General features: G+C 38.0%; 2 protein-coding genes across 10 annotated transcripts; both read left to right on the top strand.

The window, feature by feature from the left end:
* The first annotated feature begins 7086 nt into the window (after positions 1 to 7086).
* LOC103442068 (probable magnesium transporter NIPA8) lies at positions 7087 to 11658 on the top strand. 6 transcript variants are annotated; one of them, XM_070805199.1, is made up of 15 exons: positions 7295 to 7593; positions 7765 to 7871; positions 8113 to 8232; positions 8764 to 8851; positions 8963 to 9024; positions 9187 to 9272; positions 9388 to 9461; positions 9815 to 9917; positions 9998 to 10126; positions 10224 to 10323; positions 10442 to 10561; positions 10659 to 10749; positions 10817 to 10886; positions 11075 to 11171; positions 11255 to 11658. In XM_070805199.1, the coding sequence occupies exons 3-15, from the start codon at positions 8140 to 8142 to the stop codon at positions 11474 to 11476; spliced, it is 1335 nt and encodes a 444-aa protein (XP_070661300.1). In that variant the 5' UTR covers positions 7295 to 7593; positions 7765 to 7871; positions 8113 to 8139; the 3' UTR covers positions 11477 to 11658. The 6 variants fall into 6 exon arrangements, with proteins under 6 accessions (XP_070661296.1, XP_070661298.1, XP_070661299.1 ...); XM_070805196.1 differs by having other exon boundaries at positions 7390 to 7593; positions 8064 to 8232; XM_070805195.1 differs by lacking the exon at positions 7765 to 7871 and having other exon boundaries at positions 7087 to 7593; positions 8064 to 8232.
* Positions 11659 to 12174: 516 nt separating this feature from the next.
* LOC103442069 (OVARIAN TUMOR DOMAIN-containing deubiquitinating enzyme 12-like) lies at positions 12175 to 16191 on the top strand. Of its 4 annotated transcripts, none has more exons than XM_017334550.3 (10): positions 12175 to 12453; positions 13172 to 13363; positions 13460 to 13533; positions 14092 to 14146; positions 14228 to 14302; positions 14737 to 14810; positions 14949 to 14997; positions 15470 to 15554; positions 15721 to 15777; positions 15907 to 16191. In XM_017334550.3, the coding sequence occupies exons 2-10, from the start codon at positions 13199 to 13201 to the stop codon at positions 15951 to 15953; spliced, it is 681 nt and encodes a 226-aa protein (XP_017190039.3). In that variant the 5' UTR covers positions 12175 to 12453; positions 13172 to 13198; the 3' UTR covers positions 15954 to 16191. The 4 variants fall into 4 exon arrangements, 2 of the variants coding, with proteins under 2 accessions (XP_017190039.3, XP_070661302.1); XM_070805201.1 differs by having other exon boundaries at positions 12209 to 12453; positions 15858 to 16109; XR_001790950.3 differs by having other exon boundaries at positions 12242 to 12453; positions 14914 to 14997; positions 15907 to 16109.
* Positions 16192 to 16479: the final 288 nt, after the last annotated feature.

Raw genomic sequence — 16479 nt, 5'->3', positions numbered from 1 at the left:
ATGTTATGAGAGTGAAGCAGAGAAGAAGGAGGAGAATAACTCTTTCTTTTTGGCACCAATGGAGAGAAAGGGAGAGCGCTTTCATGGCCTAGCCAAAGATAGAGAAAGCCGTAGAGAAATAGAGAGGATATGGACATGTGATGCGAAAATTTTCTTAACACACAAATTTAACCCTCTTTTGACAATTGTAGTACAAGTATAAGTAGGGATCGTTCTGGACCGGGGATTAGGAGGGCTTGCTAATAACCTCTAAACTAACTTAAAAACATAAGACTAAACTTAAAAACACTTAACAAGACTCGCAAGACTCAAAGCCAACTTAAAATACTCAAAACAGCTTAAAACAACTAAATAAACTTAAACTAGACACTAGGAATGACTTTGGATGAAAATTGACTTTTACTTGAATCAAAACACTTAAAAATACAAACTAAAACAGGTTTGAAACACTTTGAAATAAGAAACTAAAGGGGGGTTTTGATTTGGATGAAGTTGAAACAAACAAACAAGTATGAAAAACTAGACGGATTGTAAAACGAATGTGAGAAATAAGATGACGGATGGGATAGCTAAAAGCTTTTTCTCCACACATGACATGTATGCAAATTACTTGATTTCCAGTTACTACTTCATTGAATTATGAACGACAATGCTCCAAATTAACTGTGACATTACTAGTTAACTCTCAGATTTTCCTTGTTTTAGTGGATTGGATGACATCATTCGACAACCCAAAACATTCTTCTAAAGTTCCCTACATGACATCATAATAGAGACACAATCAAAGATCATTACGTTTAATGACAATTATAAGCATTGACAAAACATTTGCAACTATGACATCATGTCACTCATGCTAGGAATTGAACTTAACGCGATCGTTTATAAGCGACCTTCACTACATGTGAATATAAGTTTGTAACGATTAAGTCTATGTAATGCTAGGAGCATAACTCTATAGCTAGGAGCTTTGTTTCCTTCTTCCCGCAGTTATGCTTTCAGTGCAGTCTACGGTCTCCCCACCGAAACTTCCTTATATTCTAGCAACGGATTTATGCATGCCAATTAAGTGTCGACCCTTAATTAACAAATACAAATAAGTTATCAATCAAATAGTTAAGCCAATTGCATTCACGATTCAATAGTTCATAACTGGAATTTATCAAATTATATTGCACACATAATCATGGATTTGAAATCACCCCTAGCCAAGAGGGGTTTAGCCACTCATATTTACAACAAAACGAAAAGAAATGAATTTAAACATTAGAAATAAAAGAAAGAAAACACCTAAACGCTCCAACGATCAGAGTTGGACAGCAAGCACGTCCAAGCACTTTCCTTCCCTTCATTTGCTACGACACAAGGTGTTGGTGAGTGTTTGAAGGTTTGTTTATATGGAGGAATGGATGTAAAGATGAATAGATGTGTTTAGATGAAGGTTGTATTGAAATGGGGATGAATGATCAAGCAAAGTATGAACTAAATTTATATTACATACACTTCCTTTTATAGAGGAAGTGTATGGCAATGGAGGGGAACATGGAGTGGTGTAGCAATTGAGTGCAATGATGCATGAAATCTGAAATGATGGAGGGAACAAAGAATGGTGTAGCAATTGAGTGCAATGAGTAGTGTTTGAAATGATTCAAAGGTGAAAGTGAAGTGATGATGCAAAGCATGGGGGTAAAATGGAGTGATGTTGCAGCTAGGGAACATGAATGATTGTGCACATGGTAGAGAAAGGAAATGGAGGTGGAATGATGCAACAAATGAGTCAATGGAGGGAACATGGATGATGATGCACGGCATAGGAATCCAAAGGGAGCGTAATGGTGGTGCACGGCAATGATGGAAAGGTGAATGGTGAAGCGACACCCCTTTGTGGCTGAGCTCTTTGTCCTTTTTACATTAATTCTTCTTTCTCTTTAACACATTCCTAGCCCCTTTAGTCTTCAATTTCATCCATCCACCTTGCTCCATGCATGTGCTATTCATTCCAAGCCCAAAACTGCTCCGAAATGCACCAAAATGCATCTTATTGCTTCATAAGGCCTATGGACCTACAAACACACTAAAATAGCTTAAAATACATAATTAACTAAGAAATAACAACATAAATGCATGAGAACAAGCTAACTCAGTTGCATAAATATGCTCCTATCAACATGGTGGCTTTGTGTTTGTGGGGGTTTTCTGGAAAAGCCTAAAGAGGTTCTGGGTTTTTGCAGATTCATGGTGGTGAGATGGAAAAATGAAAGAGAACCGACATGATTTTTCGTATCGATTCCCACAGACGGCGCCAAATGTTGATGCACAAAACCGGAGGTCTTGGAATAACGTAGATCCGATCGTGAATCTGTAAGAAATGTAAATAACACAAGATGTATCGTGGTTCACCCCAAGGTTTGGGCTACGTCTACACTGATTATGTATTTATCTGAGGGAGAGAGAGCTCTGAGAGTGAGAGCTCTGAGAGTGAGAGCTTTGAGAGGGGGTAAGAGGGCCTAGGTATTGGCCTCTGAGGGTGAGAATGAGGCCTCCCCAATTGTGAGGGTGATAGGTCATTTATAGAATAAGGACTCATCACTTATTACATATTTGCCAATTCCTTTATCACATAATTACATTGAAGTCCTCCGAGTATTTATACGAGGTCTAAATACGAAGGCCCTAAGTATGATATAAACACATAGAGTCCTCACCTCATTCTCGAAGTTTTCCCTTTCTTCCCTTTCAACCTGTCTGTCCATGGTGGAGCTCCAACAAGAATCCTCACCTCCCTCTCAAACTCTCGCGCTGTTGGGAAAAGGTTGGTGCGAGGTTGGCGTTGGGGAAGTCGAGGGAGCGGACGACCAGGAAGGAGGAGGAGGAGACGTTGTCGCATGTGACCCAAGCCAATTACAGGGGTGGAGTCGACGCCATTCAAGGAAGAGAGGGCGGAGTCCGGTCATTGTGGCCAAACATCCCGATGGGAAATTTGGACATATAACCAAATTTTAGACCCAGTATAGAGTTATAATCACTGTTTTAATTTTATGATAATTATAACCAAAATTTGACGTAAAAGTACTAATATTCCTTAAATATTAGGGTATCTCACAACAACCAAAACAAAACCTTTAAATAACCTTATAATGAGGAATTAATCTCTATCGCTTTTTTGTTTTCATTATTCTCTACGACTTTTGAATTGCAACCTTCCAAATTTCTACACAATGAAAGCATGAATCAAAAAGCAAAACTAGCAACATTTTTGCCATATCCTTTCTATGCCTTTGCGAGAATTAGAGATTTTGGTGGGCAAACAAAATTTGACTCCATATGACACGTCCCGACCCTGATATTCTTTGAATACCCGGATAGGCACGTGCTGGCCGACACCTGAGGGTGACGAAAGCCATTTATTGATTACAAGAGTAATGATTAGGAGGAAATATTCATGAATACACATTAGAATCTAGAAGTAATAAACAAAATTTTAAGAAGTGTTTAGAGTGCACAAAATACTTTCTAAAACAAAATTCACAAAGGAAAGATCATTACAGAATATCACACAAGTGAGTGATAGATTGCTACTGGTAGGGGAATGCCTCGTACGTTGTGTCATAGTCCTCGTTTCTAAGACTTGAATGGGGGCGCAAAACAAAGGTGAGTGGACCCTTTCTAAAAATTACATGATTTTTATAGTTCAATTTCATAAATGAATAGCATGTCTTACGAGTTTATGATTTGATTTTATATTAAGCATGTTTATTGAATATGTTGATTTTTGTCTCGTTTTTGGTGTGGAATTAATTGTTGGCCTATGTTGATCTATATTTTAAAATATCATATTTTTTATAAAAACCATGAACTGGTAGACTATCTGATGGATGACGATAAGATGCTAGAACATGTTTTAGAAACCCCTTTTTATAGTATATAAGATGTATGACTTTATACTATGAATTGGTTATTTATGAGAGACGTAACGATTTATACGTACCTAGTGGACACTATGCCGCCTGGGGAGAGGATCTGGTGTTGGCAGATAGGCCGGGAGAAATAATCCCTAGCTACGGGCTGAGGGACACAGAGCATGCATTGGGCCAGAAGTTGGTAATCTCTGGCTACGGGAAGAGGTGCCAGTTGTAAGGACTTCATCGATGTGTTTCCTGATGATTTACCGGGGTTGCCACCTGCGAGGGAATTTGAGTTCACTATCGATTTACTCCCAGGTACCAATCCTATTTCCTTGGCACCTTATCGAATGACACCAGCAGAGTTGAGAGAATTGAAGATCCAACTCCAATAATTGGTAGACAAAGGTTACATCCAACCGAGTACATCCCCGTGAGGAGCTTCTGTTCTTTCTGTTAGAAAGAATGATGGATCAATGAGACTCTGTATCGATTATAGGCAACTGAATCAGGTGACGGTGAAGAATCGTTACCCTTTGCCTTAGATCGATGATTTGTTTGATCAATTGAAAGGTGCTCAGGTATTTTCCAAAATTGATCTTCTATCGGGTTACCGTCAGTTGAGGATTCGCGAGGATGATGTCCCGAAAACTGCTTTTTGTACGAGGTATGGGCATTATGAATTTCGTGTCATGCCTTTCGGATTGACAAATGCACCTGCAACATCCATGGATTTGATGAACATAGTCTTTAGACCGTATCTGGATCAGTTTGTGATTGTGTTCATTGATGACATTCTAATTTATTCTAGAAGTGTTAATGAGCACAAGAAGCATTTGAGATTAGTGCTGGAACGATTGAGGGATAACCAGCTTTATGTCAAGTTTAGTAAGTGCCAGTTTTGGTTAACTCAGGTTGGTTTTCTTGGGTACATAGTTTATGCTGAAGGAATCAGTGTGGATCCCCAAAAGGTGTCAGCAGTGTCTAACTGGGAACAACCGAAGAGTGTCACCGAAGTGAGAAGTTTTCTGGTTTTGGCAGGGTATTATCGAAGGTTTATTCATAATTTTTCTGCAATTGCTCTGCCTCTTACTAAATTGACTCGTAAAGGTGTTCAATTCGTGTGGGATGAAAATTGTGAACAAAGTTTTCAGGAGCTTAAGCGACGCCTCACTTAGGCCCCTGTTTTCGCTCTTCCATATGACAATGGTGAATTTGAGCTGTATACTGATGCTTCTCTATCAGGTTTTGGGTGTGTACTGATGCAGCATGGAAAAGTTATTGCCTACGCTTCCAGACAACTCAAAACCCATGAAAGAAATTATCCCACTCATGATATGGAGTTAGGAGCAGTGATTTTCGCTTTGAAGAATTGGAGGCACTACTTGTATGGAGAAATGTCATGTTTTTACGGATCATAAGAGTTTTAAGTATGTGTTCACCAAGAAGGAGCTGAATTTGAGACAGAGAAGGTGGATGGAGCTTATTAGTGATTATGACTGTTCGATCGAGTACCATCCTGGGCATGCTAATGCCGTGGCTGATACTCTTAGTCGGAAACATCACGAGCAACTTGCATCACTTCAAACTGTACACGTTTCGTTACTATTTTTTCTTCGGGAAATTGGTGTTAATTTGGAACCAGGTGAGCACGGAGCTTGGCTAGCACATTTTCAGGTTAGACCTATCTTTGTAGACATGATCCAGAATGCGACGAATTAAAGGAACAAGTGTTGAAAGGGGGCCATAACACTTCCAAGATGGGTGACCCACTAGGAAGTTGCTCGTGAGTTCCCATAAACAAAATCGTGAGGGCGTGATCAAGGCCCAAAGCGGACAATATCTTGCTACGGTGGTGGAGCAGGCCCGGGAAGTGATCCACCCCGGGCCGGGATGTGACACCATAAGCAGCGGGGAGGCAAGGACCACGGGTGGAGGACGATTTCCCTCCTCATCACATTGAGAGTTATGCTCGAAAAAAAATGTTTCACTTAACACTGGCCCTGAAGGATTTTCCGTGGTATATTTATTTGGTCTTAATTTATGTTTCACTCATTTTCCGGAAAGGCTACGCTTTCAAAGCTCCCATTTTCACAAAATCAGTGGTACCTTACTCTCCCTTCTCTCTATATTTTAATCTTCCAAGGTCTTTGATTTTTTTTTTACGTTTTCCACGGAAGCTGTTTTAATTCATGCTTTCATTCTGGTTTAAAAGTTGCAGATATTTAAATGTATGGTTAAAGATCGTAGACATTTGAAGGAGTTTAAATCTCCATCTATATTCAAATATGCAATATTATAATTTGGGTTTTGGTTGTTATGAGAAACCCTAGCATTAAGAATATATTAGTACTTTTACATAAACTTTTGATTATAATTATTATAACATTAAAATGTTGGTTATAATTCTACATGTGTGATGAGGGCTGGATGGATGATACTATTTAGTTGGAATTTAGTTGAATTAATTTGAATACTTATTTTTCTGGGTTTAAAAAATTTAGGAAAACTAATGAAAAGGGCTTGAAAACTTTGAGTTTTAATGATAAGGACAAAATAAAGGGTAAAGTGAATAGTACCAAGATTGACTTTTTAGTGTAAAAATGTGATTTTTCGTTAAAGTGAACAGTACCGGATGCTTTTCATTAAGGGTGCGTTTGGTACGTGGGACGGGACGGGACGGAACGGGACGAGGCGTTCCATCCCGCGTTTGGTGCGCCAAAAATGGGTGGAACGAGCTGTTCCACGGTAGAGATTTTGGGTGTTTTTGCGTTCCACCTCCCCCCCTTGGAACGGGTTTGTTCCACGTATGTGGAACATAATGTTTTACCATTTTAAGACAAATATACCCCATGTCTTTTTCAAAAATTACACCTTCGTCCCGTCCCGTCTGCGTACCAGACGCACCCTAAAGTTCCCCTTAAATTTAGCGCAAGTAGTAGTAATAGCCTAATATGTAGTTGAAAAGTCCAACCAAATGATATCAAACAAACACTCCAACCCCCCTGTTTGTTTAAAAAGTTGCTGGCAGTTTAGAGCCCAAGATTAACCACTTCAATGACAGTTTAGTGGAGCCCACTCCTTCCCAAGCAAAAATAAAATAAAACAAGAAAACCAGAGATGGACGGTCAGATGATAGCAGTTATAGTTGTTTTGTCATGCGGGTTAGCGTAGGTGACTGTTTGCCTACAGTTGAAGAGTACGGCCGCCATTTCGTGCGTTGAAGCATCACGCCTTAGGCCATTGACCGGACAACTCTTTCTTTTCTGTCTTCTTCTCCCTCGTGTTGCATACATAACATTTACATTTACATAAACATAAATAAGCGCAGGAAGTAAGTTCTTTTCTTTCTTTTATTAAAAGAAAAAGAGACGAGGAAAACTCTTCTTTGCCTTTGCCCGAACTCTTCTTTCTTTGTTCTTGTTTCTGGCATTCATTCTTCCCTAATCCTTCCTCCTCAGTCTCAAATTTCTCACATCGATCGATTGATCTCGCATCGCATCGTATCTGGGATTCTGTTCTGGATTACAGTTATTTTCTCCTTCTCTCTTCGGGAATCGGAATTATTCCCCACCCACCCAAACGGAAACAACACTCAGATTAAACAGACACTAGGAAGAAAAGAAAACCCTTACCTTCACAATTTGGATCCGCCTCGATCGAAATTCCAACTTGTCCGAGAGAGAGAGAGGTAAATTAAGCTCCGTAGCTCCAAATGTTAGTTTCTTTCTATAACTTTCTTCTTATTTGTTTGTTTATTTATTTGTTTGTTAAATGTATTTATGATTTCATATTGTGATTCCTGATCTATCGAATCGAAATGATAATCATTATTAATTATTTTTATTTCATCCGAAACCAGAAACCGCCAAACCGGGATTGATTGATTATTGATGAGATGTGATTGTGCTTTGTTTGACGTTGTAATCAACATTCCGCCACGGCTCCCTACCTCCTTACATGATACAAGTTATTTTTTTCACTTTTGTATCATATCATATAGAATTACATCTGTCAGATTGTCTGTAATTGTGAAATACGATTGATTAATTGATTGATTGTATTCATATTTCAAACACCCAGCTGCGAGACATTGGGAATTCCTCAAGCGTTTCTCTTGCTAATCGCGCTCTATATGTGATTGTATTCTACTTGTGCCAGGTTCAGTAAGTAATATTGGTTCGCAACTTGACATCTCAACTGCATGCAGCCACGGCTTCAAATCTCTTTCTAATCCATGGGGGAGTGGGTCGTTGGAGCTTTCATTAACCTTTTTGGCAGCATTGCCATCAACTTTGGAACTAACGTTCTCAAATTGGGGCATAACGAGGTTTATTCTTCGTACTCTATTACTTTGGGTGGCTGTCTTGTGTGTATTTGCTCATTGGCTTCTTCTTGTCGAACCATTATGAATTGTGATTGTGTATAACAATCTTTAGGCAAATTTATAACCTTCCACTTGTTATTGTGATGACTTTCCCGTTAGTTTTCTATCTGTTCCACTAGTTTTTGTACATTTAGTAGGGTGTGTATGCTTTCTCCTCTTTTTAGCACTTCTACTCTAATTGTTACCGCACATTATTGCTTGAACATCAACATGCGGCTTGCAAAGCAACAATACAAACCACACCTTTCCTTCTTCGATGCACGCTAAATCCTCATTAGTTAGATCTTTACGTTTCAAAGTTTTCATTTGATGTATGCGAAAACTTCTACAGTTCATGCGTTTCCAATTCTTGTATGCTGTCTAGTCTGAAAATGCAAATTTCAGCCACCTGTGTTCCTTCTGCAGCAATTCAATGCTGGTAAATGTATTTATACCATGATGCAAGTGTCAGAATGTTTATTTCTGTTTTGGCAGAGAGAGAGACATTCAATACTAGAAAGTGATGGAGGAAATGGAAAGCTTCCTTTGAAGCCTATTATACAATATCAGACATGGAGAATTGGTACAGTTCTCTCTCTCAGTGCTTCATCTGTTCTAACGGTTTTGGACATTCTAGTTTGTACGGTGGATTACGACACAGGACTTAAAATAATATAGCTTTCCTCATATACAGGCTTTTTATTTTTCGCTCTTGGTAATTGCCTAAATTTCGTATCCTTCGGATATGCTGCTCAGGTCAGTATAAACTATATTTTGTTAGCCTTGTTATTTGAATCCACAAAGTAGGATTAGTACTTATAAATACTCAGATTTCAACATCTGCAACATGCTTCAACACATATCTGTATGAGTTTGTTATTTCTAATTAGTTTTGTTTTCTTGTATCCTTCTGTGCAGTCACTTCTTGCGGCACTGGGTTCTGTTCAGTTTGTATCCAACATTGCCTTTGCTTACTTTGTGTTAAACAAAATGGTGACTGTTAAGTACGTTATAATCTGAAGTGAGAATAAATTTTCATAACCGTAATGCTGTCTGGACATCCATTTTACACATATTTCTAAGTACATCTCTATGTATTAAAACTGCTGTCTTTTGCAGGGTAATGGTTGCCACAGCCTTTATCGTTCTTGGGAATATTTTTCTCGTTGCTTTTGGCAACCACCAGTCACCTGGTACATGATTCATTTTCAAGTCATTATGTCTTGCAGTTTCATTTAGTGTTTGTTTTGTGCCAATCCCTGAATAGATGATCAATTGTTCTCCTGTATTACTCTTACCTGTGGCAAGAAGTAACCATCCCAAACGCATCTCTTCCCCCCACCCCCTAAAAACACACATACACAAGTTCAACACTCTTCCCTGCAAACATTGTATACAACAGCCTTATCACATCGAACCCCATGTGTGCTGGTCACATGACTGGTTATTGTGAGAGGGCCATAGTATACAACGGTTGCGCAAAAGACCTTCTCCACAAAAGCAAAAGTAATGGACTTCATCTATGGTTTAATTTTTTTTGTTACAGTATACACACCTGAGCAGCTGGCCGAGAAATACAGCAATATTGCATTCCTTTTTTACTGTATGATTTTGGTTTTAGTTGTTGCCTTGCATCACTCCATTTACAGGTGAGAATTAAATGATGAATTCTTCCGTCTTATTGGTTGGCTCCAACAAATTTCTTTTACATCAGTTTCTGGATATACAGGAGAGGAGAACTTCTGCATGCTGTTTCTGGCCAGGATCTGAGACCCTACTGGCATATGCTGCTTCCTTTTTCCTATGCTATAGTTTCAGGTGCTGTTGGATCATTCTCAGTGCTGTTTGCAAAATCTCTGTAAGTTAGCTTTCCAAGAGAGTTTTCTTTGTGTAACGCAAGTGGTGCAATCATGCAATTCCCTTCTGTTTCTAATTCCTCTGTTTTTTCTTGGCAGATCTAACCTGCTACGTTTGGCCTTGTCTAGTAGTTATCAGTTACATAGCTGGTTCACATACTCCATGCTCCTTTTATTTCTAAGTACAGCTGGATTTTGGGTATCAGTTATTGCAGAATTAAATTTAGATTACTTGGTTTACAAATTTCTGCAATGGCATGCTATGGTGCTTTATTTAGCTTTTATATATTAATACCTTTCTGCGTCTACTTCTGCAGATGGCTCGGTTGAATGAAGGATTATCCTTTTTCGATGCAATTCTTATTGTTCCTATGTTTCAAATTGCTTGGACATTCTTTTCCATTTGTACAGGATTTGTATATTTTCAAGAATACCAGGTTCTCTCTCTCCCCACCAAACCCCTCCCCTCCCCCCCCCCCAAAAAAAAAAAAATCTGAGGTCATGTGGAAAGCTTATTTGTTGTGCTCAAAACAGGTATTGGATGCACTAAGGACAACAATGTTCATACTGGGAATGATTTCCGTGTTCGTAGGCATTACTTTGCTGGCACCTGATGATTCCAAAGGTATTTGATTGATATTTTAAAATTTTAAGTAGGCAGAATATCAAGACGTGAACTTTTTAAATTTCAGGTGCTGAAGTCAAAGATAATCCATCTTTAGTTTCTGTGGTGTCTTCAAGCATTTCAAAAGACGTGGGCAGGTACAATACATTCTTTTATGCAACTTTATGATTTCAATGTTGTAGCATATTGATAGCAATGCTGGAGTGGAATGACATTGTTTTAATTAAGAAAAATGTTGTAGCATATGCTTTCACATTTGAGCTGGATGAGTATTCTGTTTGTTTGTCAATTTCACCACTGTTTGACACCTGTGTAAGTTTTCCAGGTTAGCTGTTTCATCTGAAGACGTACAAACTAGAGATGCGAAATCATTTGTGCAAGGAATCCTGGTGAAGATTTCAGATGCAATAGTGAAGGCAAAGGTGATCTAAACTGGCTTGTTGAACTTACTGAGATAGAATCCTGGTATTGACTTTTAATTCTCTGAACTTGGATCCTTTTGCAGACTGCTTGTGCATTGGCACTGGGATTTGGAGAGGATTCTATTAATGCATCTGCGGTCCTTGTGATGCCTATGGTGTCATCAAAGATAACGGGCTTTAGAGGAAATGGGTTTGACCGTGCCAAGATTTTCTCCATGAGAAATTCTGGTTGGACTAAGATCTCTATGGATGAAGATGCTACAAAAATGCTGGAGACAAGCCCGGTGCTTCCCGAGAGCCCGTGATAGGAGTAGTAAATTGCATTAAATTGCTTCGTAGGACGGAATTGTATTCATTTAATTGTCTTTTGTAGAAATAAAAATGTTTAGGACTCATTGTATTGTGCATTGATGTTCTCTTAACAAGGTGTAATTTGTCACGTTATTGTATATTGTTTGCTAATATATTTGAAAGAAAGCTTAACCGATTGAGATGTGTTTGTGCGCATGTGAAATTTGGGTGTGATTCGTAAGAGTATGTGGATAGGCTGTTTACAACAACTCTATTTGGGTGTGATTCGTAGGATAGGAGTTTATGGATAGGCTGTTTACAACAACTCTTTCTTCCTCTGCTCGTTTGTTATTTTATTCAACCAACTATAGTCACCTCATGCCTTCAAATGAAACTAAAACAAATTAAATATGATCTCGTTCAAGCTCGATTCAAGGATTTTGTTTGGTGTCTAAGATTGGATTGAAATAGATAGAACTTTGAAACGTTGACCAACTCTTCTTCTCTTCAATTTAGACAATATTGATATCTGTAGGTTGGCATTCAATTTTTCTTTGAGAAATTAGAATGCCAATTCAATCCTTAACATCAAACAACACTACCTAACTGGAGACTGGGTCACACTTTCGCTACTAGACGGTGATAGGTGGATTTGGCAAATTGGCTGTGAATGAATACTTGCAGAAATAAGCAACCGAAAATGGAACGGCTTGAGATTCTAAGGGACCAAGTGGAAAATATAAAATATCGCGAATCGGGGGATACCCCGTACCGGGCACCCGGTGCTTGAAAATCTAACTGACTTACAACTACCCGCGCGTACGATATAATTTTTTTTTTATTAATTAAATAAAAAGAAGAAAATACAGCGGCAGGCAGGGCACTGGGCACCCAAATACCAGATCCAACAACCGAGCCAAGGAGGACGACCACGGCGGCGACAACGATATCATCCCTCTTAATTATCGAACGAAACGAAGAACATCATCAGGTAAAGGCCTAAGAGCTGTAGCTCATCACTTTATGCTTACGCACGCCTTACAAATTCTGTACGCGGAATTTCAAGATGGACGAATCATTCAAGATTCAAACTTGTTCGACGTTCTTTCTGATTGCCCTTGAATTTATTACCCCAATTGATTTGATATTTCGATTGAGCACTAAAAAACTCGTTTTTTCGCTGTTCGCCTTCCAATTCCAATTCCAATTCCATGTTCGTAATCAGTTTCCAATTATCTATCGTGTTTGTTTGTTTGTCGGATTGATTGATTTTGAGTTTTGATCCAATCTGAATCTGCCATGTTTGAGTATGTATCGTGTACTTTATTCAGTTCCTTCCTTTTTCTTTTCCTTCTTTTATTACATTTGGACATTATTATGTGGATAAGTATTAATCCGAATCCAAAAGAAAAGACCCACATTCAGCCATTTCTTACTACTCTTAATTACCATCACTCCAACAAAGTTCCAAGAACAATCTTACCCCGACCGTAATTGACAGGGCACATTCCGGCAAGCCTAGCAATAGCATAGCTTTACATTTATATATTGCAATTGTTTAAGACCAATCTTCTTACCCTCAATTAAGAAATATGCCATATCTTTGATTATTGGTTGTGAATTCACTTTTGTTGAAGGGTTGTAAATTCTTGTTGGCTTTTCAAACTAGGCTACTCAGCTTATAAGCTCATTCTGGTACTTGTTTTCAGTGTGAAGAAATTGAAATAGACTAGTTTATGATGAACGGGACTCACAGTGTGGGCGAATGTTCTAGCTCAACTTCCTTGAGCAGCCAACAGGATGTTGAGGATGACCGCATGATTGCTGCTGTACTATCAGAAGAATATGCTAAGTTAGATGGTGCAGTTGCTAGACGCCTTTCCAACCTGGCACCTGTTCCTGTAATGGAAATTTCCTCCCCCCCCCCCTCCCCCCAGTTCACTCTTTTTGTTCATAGCTTTATATCTGATAGTATTATTATCTTTTCAAAATTCCAGCATGTTCCACGGATAAATTCCTACATCCCCAACATAAGTGATGCTGGTTTGGATCACCAACGCCTTCTCCAGAGGTATGTTTATGCTTCAGAATAAAAATATGCATTGGTTATTTTGTGGTTGACAACTTTCCTAAAAGGTATTAAGGTAGCCCTTTTTATCATTTGCCCCCTTTCTTTTTGGTTGATGATGGGAATAATACAGGTAAAACAAAATGCATATTTCAAAGGGAACAAAAAAAATGCAAGCACACACTTGGAAATGGCTGGAGGTATTGGCAAACCTCACTCTGGATATGCATGCTTTGCAAGTTGCAACGCATGGAAAACCACATGAATCCTGAAAATGATAGTAGCACATATGATGCATTGAGGCTAATATTTCATTGCCATGTTTGTTGGGGTGTTGGACCTGTTGGTATTATACGAGGAGAGGTAGTTTTCCTTGGGTGTGGGTTGATGGTTGTACACAAATTACGCTTGTATGACAATACTCAGAACTATAACAACATGTTTAGCATGTGGATGAATTCTTGATGGACTATAAGTAGATATCGGTTTTGTATTCTCGTACTTCTGTTTAACTTCTTCTTGGGTGATAGTTTAGTGAATTTCCTTTTTACTTCCTTGCAGGTTACATGTCTATGGTTTATATGAAGTAAAGGTTTCTGGTGATGGGAATTGTCAGGTATCTGCAATACTGAGAATCCAAAGTCCTAGGTATGCCATCTTTTGATTTATATTGATTCCTTTTCTCATTGTTTTGCAGTTTCGTGCACTTTCAGAACAGATGTACAAGTCTCCAGAGTATCACAAACATGTTCGGAAAGAGATTGTGAAGCAGGTAGAGTGTACATGAAGTAACCAATTGCTATAGGAGGAACAAAATTTAGATGGCTAGAAATTGGACTGGAGATCATTTGAAATGGAATGAAGGATCAATTAAGGAGATAATGAAAACTATTACCACTGCAATATTTTGATTAAAGTAAACCTCCATCCACCATTTGCTACCTCCGCAGTCACTACCCTTACCACTCATGTAACCATTGGATGGTATAATGCCAATAGCTACTTGTCTTTGTTCTCAGAACTACTGCTTCCTGTGCTCTCTACAAAGAAAAATTATCATGACCAGAATCTATAGTGACCTTTCAGTTCCATATTGTCTCATTTTCAACATTTTTTTTACCAGCTCTTTGATTAGTTTAAAGGGGAACAAAAAAGCGAATGCCTTTTTTGAGTATGCTTATCGTGCACTACTTTTCCTGTTTCCAGCTCAAAGACCATCGTTCTTTGTATGAAGGCTATGTCCCTATGAAGTACAAGCGCTATCACAAGAAAATGGCAAAGTATGTCAAATTGTTTAGGATCATTAGTTAGTTCGGTTATTTGATCAACAAGCTTCTGTTTATATGTATCTGGCCTGGTTTCATCTATTTTTTGGTGCAGCAGGTTTGTATTCACTTTTAGTTTTCCACATGATGCAGATCCGGTGAATGGGGAGATCATGTTACTTTACAAGCAGCAGCTGACAAGGTCTTTTACATTTGTCCCAATGGATCTGAATTTCTTTCTGTAGATTATAGATACTTGTTCTAGGTTAATGGGATATAATATAATATATATATATATATATATATATATATATATGTTTATGTGTGTGTGTGTGTGTGTGTGTATATCATATCTTACCAAAATAATATAATATCGGCGATTTATCTTAGCTTTATTTAATATATTTATTGATGACGGCATCAAGACTTTTTCACTTTAACTGGAAATATTTCTCCATGAACTTGAAATGGAACTTGATATTGAATATTTAGTGGCAAATAAAAAAAATTATTGAAAAATAATGCAATAGTACAAATTTTAGTAGATAATTTTTTTGTAGAAATAAATAAATATAGACCAGTGCTCACAGCTTGGAAAGTGTCTTGTTGGCATAGTGTTGTGTGCAATTCTTCTCTCGTAGTTTATGATGTTTTGTAATCTTGTTTGAATGCAGTTTGCAGCAAAGATTTGCCTTTTGACATCATTCAGAGATACTTGCTTTATTGAAATTATGCCCCAGTACGAGCCACCAAAACGTGGTAGATGGAACTATCTTTGCTCTTTTACGCTCATCCAAATGAAAAAAAAAATCTGAAGAGATTCTTTAGTCTCGTAGTTGTAGGTTTAGATGAAAAATTGTCTTGCAAAATGCTATAGGACAATTTCAGATTTTAACGTTCTTATTTTTCCTTCTAAATAATGCAGAGTTGTGGCTGAGTTTTTGGTCGGAGGTTCATTACAATTCATTATATGAAATCCGAGGTGTTTTTCTTTTGTTTATTTTTTGTGTTTTTGTTTGATTTAAATCAGCAAGAGACTTATTTTATAGGTGTCAAATGCAGTACAAGGAGAGAGTTTGGTTAATATCTTAGTTGCGTGCCTTGTTTGCAGACATGCCAATTCAACAGAAGTCAAGGAGGAAACACTGGTTGTTCTAGGCTTCTAGCACTCGGGATGTTCAAAGATTTTAGTACTGTGCATATGTTCTCTAGATGTTGCCTTTTTCATTGTTTTTCGATTTTACAATTTAATTCAGTTACACAGTTACATGCTTATATATTATTATATATACAACACTAGAGTTTTGACGATTACTGCTGTGCTGTCTGATGGTTTGTACTTGTAGTGTTTCAAGATTTTATTATTTGAATTGCTCAATTCTTTTGCAAGACCAAAGACGGACGGATTGTTCCTTCCTCTTTAGTTTTCTGGTATTTATGGATTATCGATGTGAAATTACTAAGATGAATCTATTATATATTTTTTCGCCAATTGTTTTGTTAGATCCCCTTGGCTTCGTTAGTGTGTAATAAGTTGTGTAGATATTAACAAGGGTGTGTGAGAGGTAAAATGAGGGGTGTGGATAACACCACACTTTTGCATAAACCAAACAAGAAACTGGTACGTGAAGGAATGGATATGAGATGAATAATTTCCTAGCTAAATTATTCGTATACCTGGATT

Source organism: Malus domestica, chromosome 09 (assembly GCF_042453785.1).
Source record: "Malus domestica chromosome 09, GDT2T_hap1".
NCBI classification, from domain to species: Eukaryota; Viridiplantae; Streptophyta; class Magnoliopsida; order Rosales; family Rosaceae; genus Malus; species Malus domestica.
This window is presented reverse-complemented; position numbering and strand designations above follow the sequence as displayed.

Coding starts and splice junctions, on each gene's coding strand:
- LOC103442068 (XM_070805195.1), top strand. CDS start 8,140: ATGGGGGAGTGGGTCGTTGGAGCTTTCATTAACCTTTTTGGCAGCATT. Junction 9,462..9,814: donor TGGCAACCACCAGTCACCTG/GTACATGATTCA, acceptor TTTTTGTTACAG/TATACACACCTGAGCAGCTG. Junction 9,918..9,997: donor TTGCATCACTCCATTTACAG/GTGAGAATTAAA, acceptor CTGGATATACAG/GAGAGGAGAACTTCTGCATG.
- LOC103442069 (XM_070805201.1), top strand. CDS start 13,199: ATGATGAACGGGACTCACAGTGTGGGCGAATGTTCTAGCTCAACTTCC. Junction 14,147..14,227: donor CTGGTGATGGGAATTGTCAG/GTATCTGCAATA, acceptor ATTGTTTTGCAG/TTTCGTGCACTTTCAGAACA. Junction 14,303..14,736: donor GGAAAGAGATTGTGAAGCAG/GTAGAGTGTACA, acceptor TCCTGTTTCCAG/CTCAAAGACCATCGTTCTTT.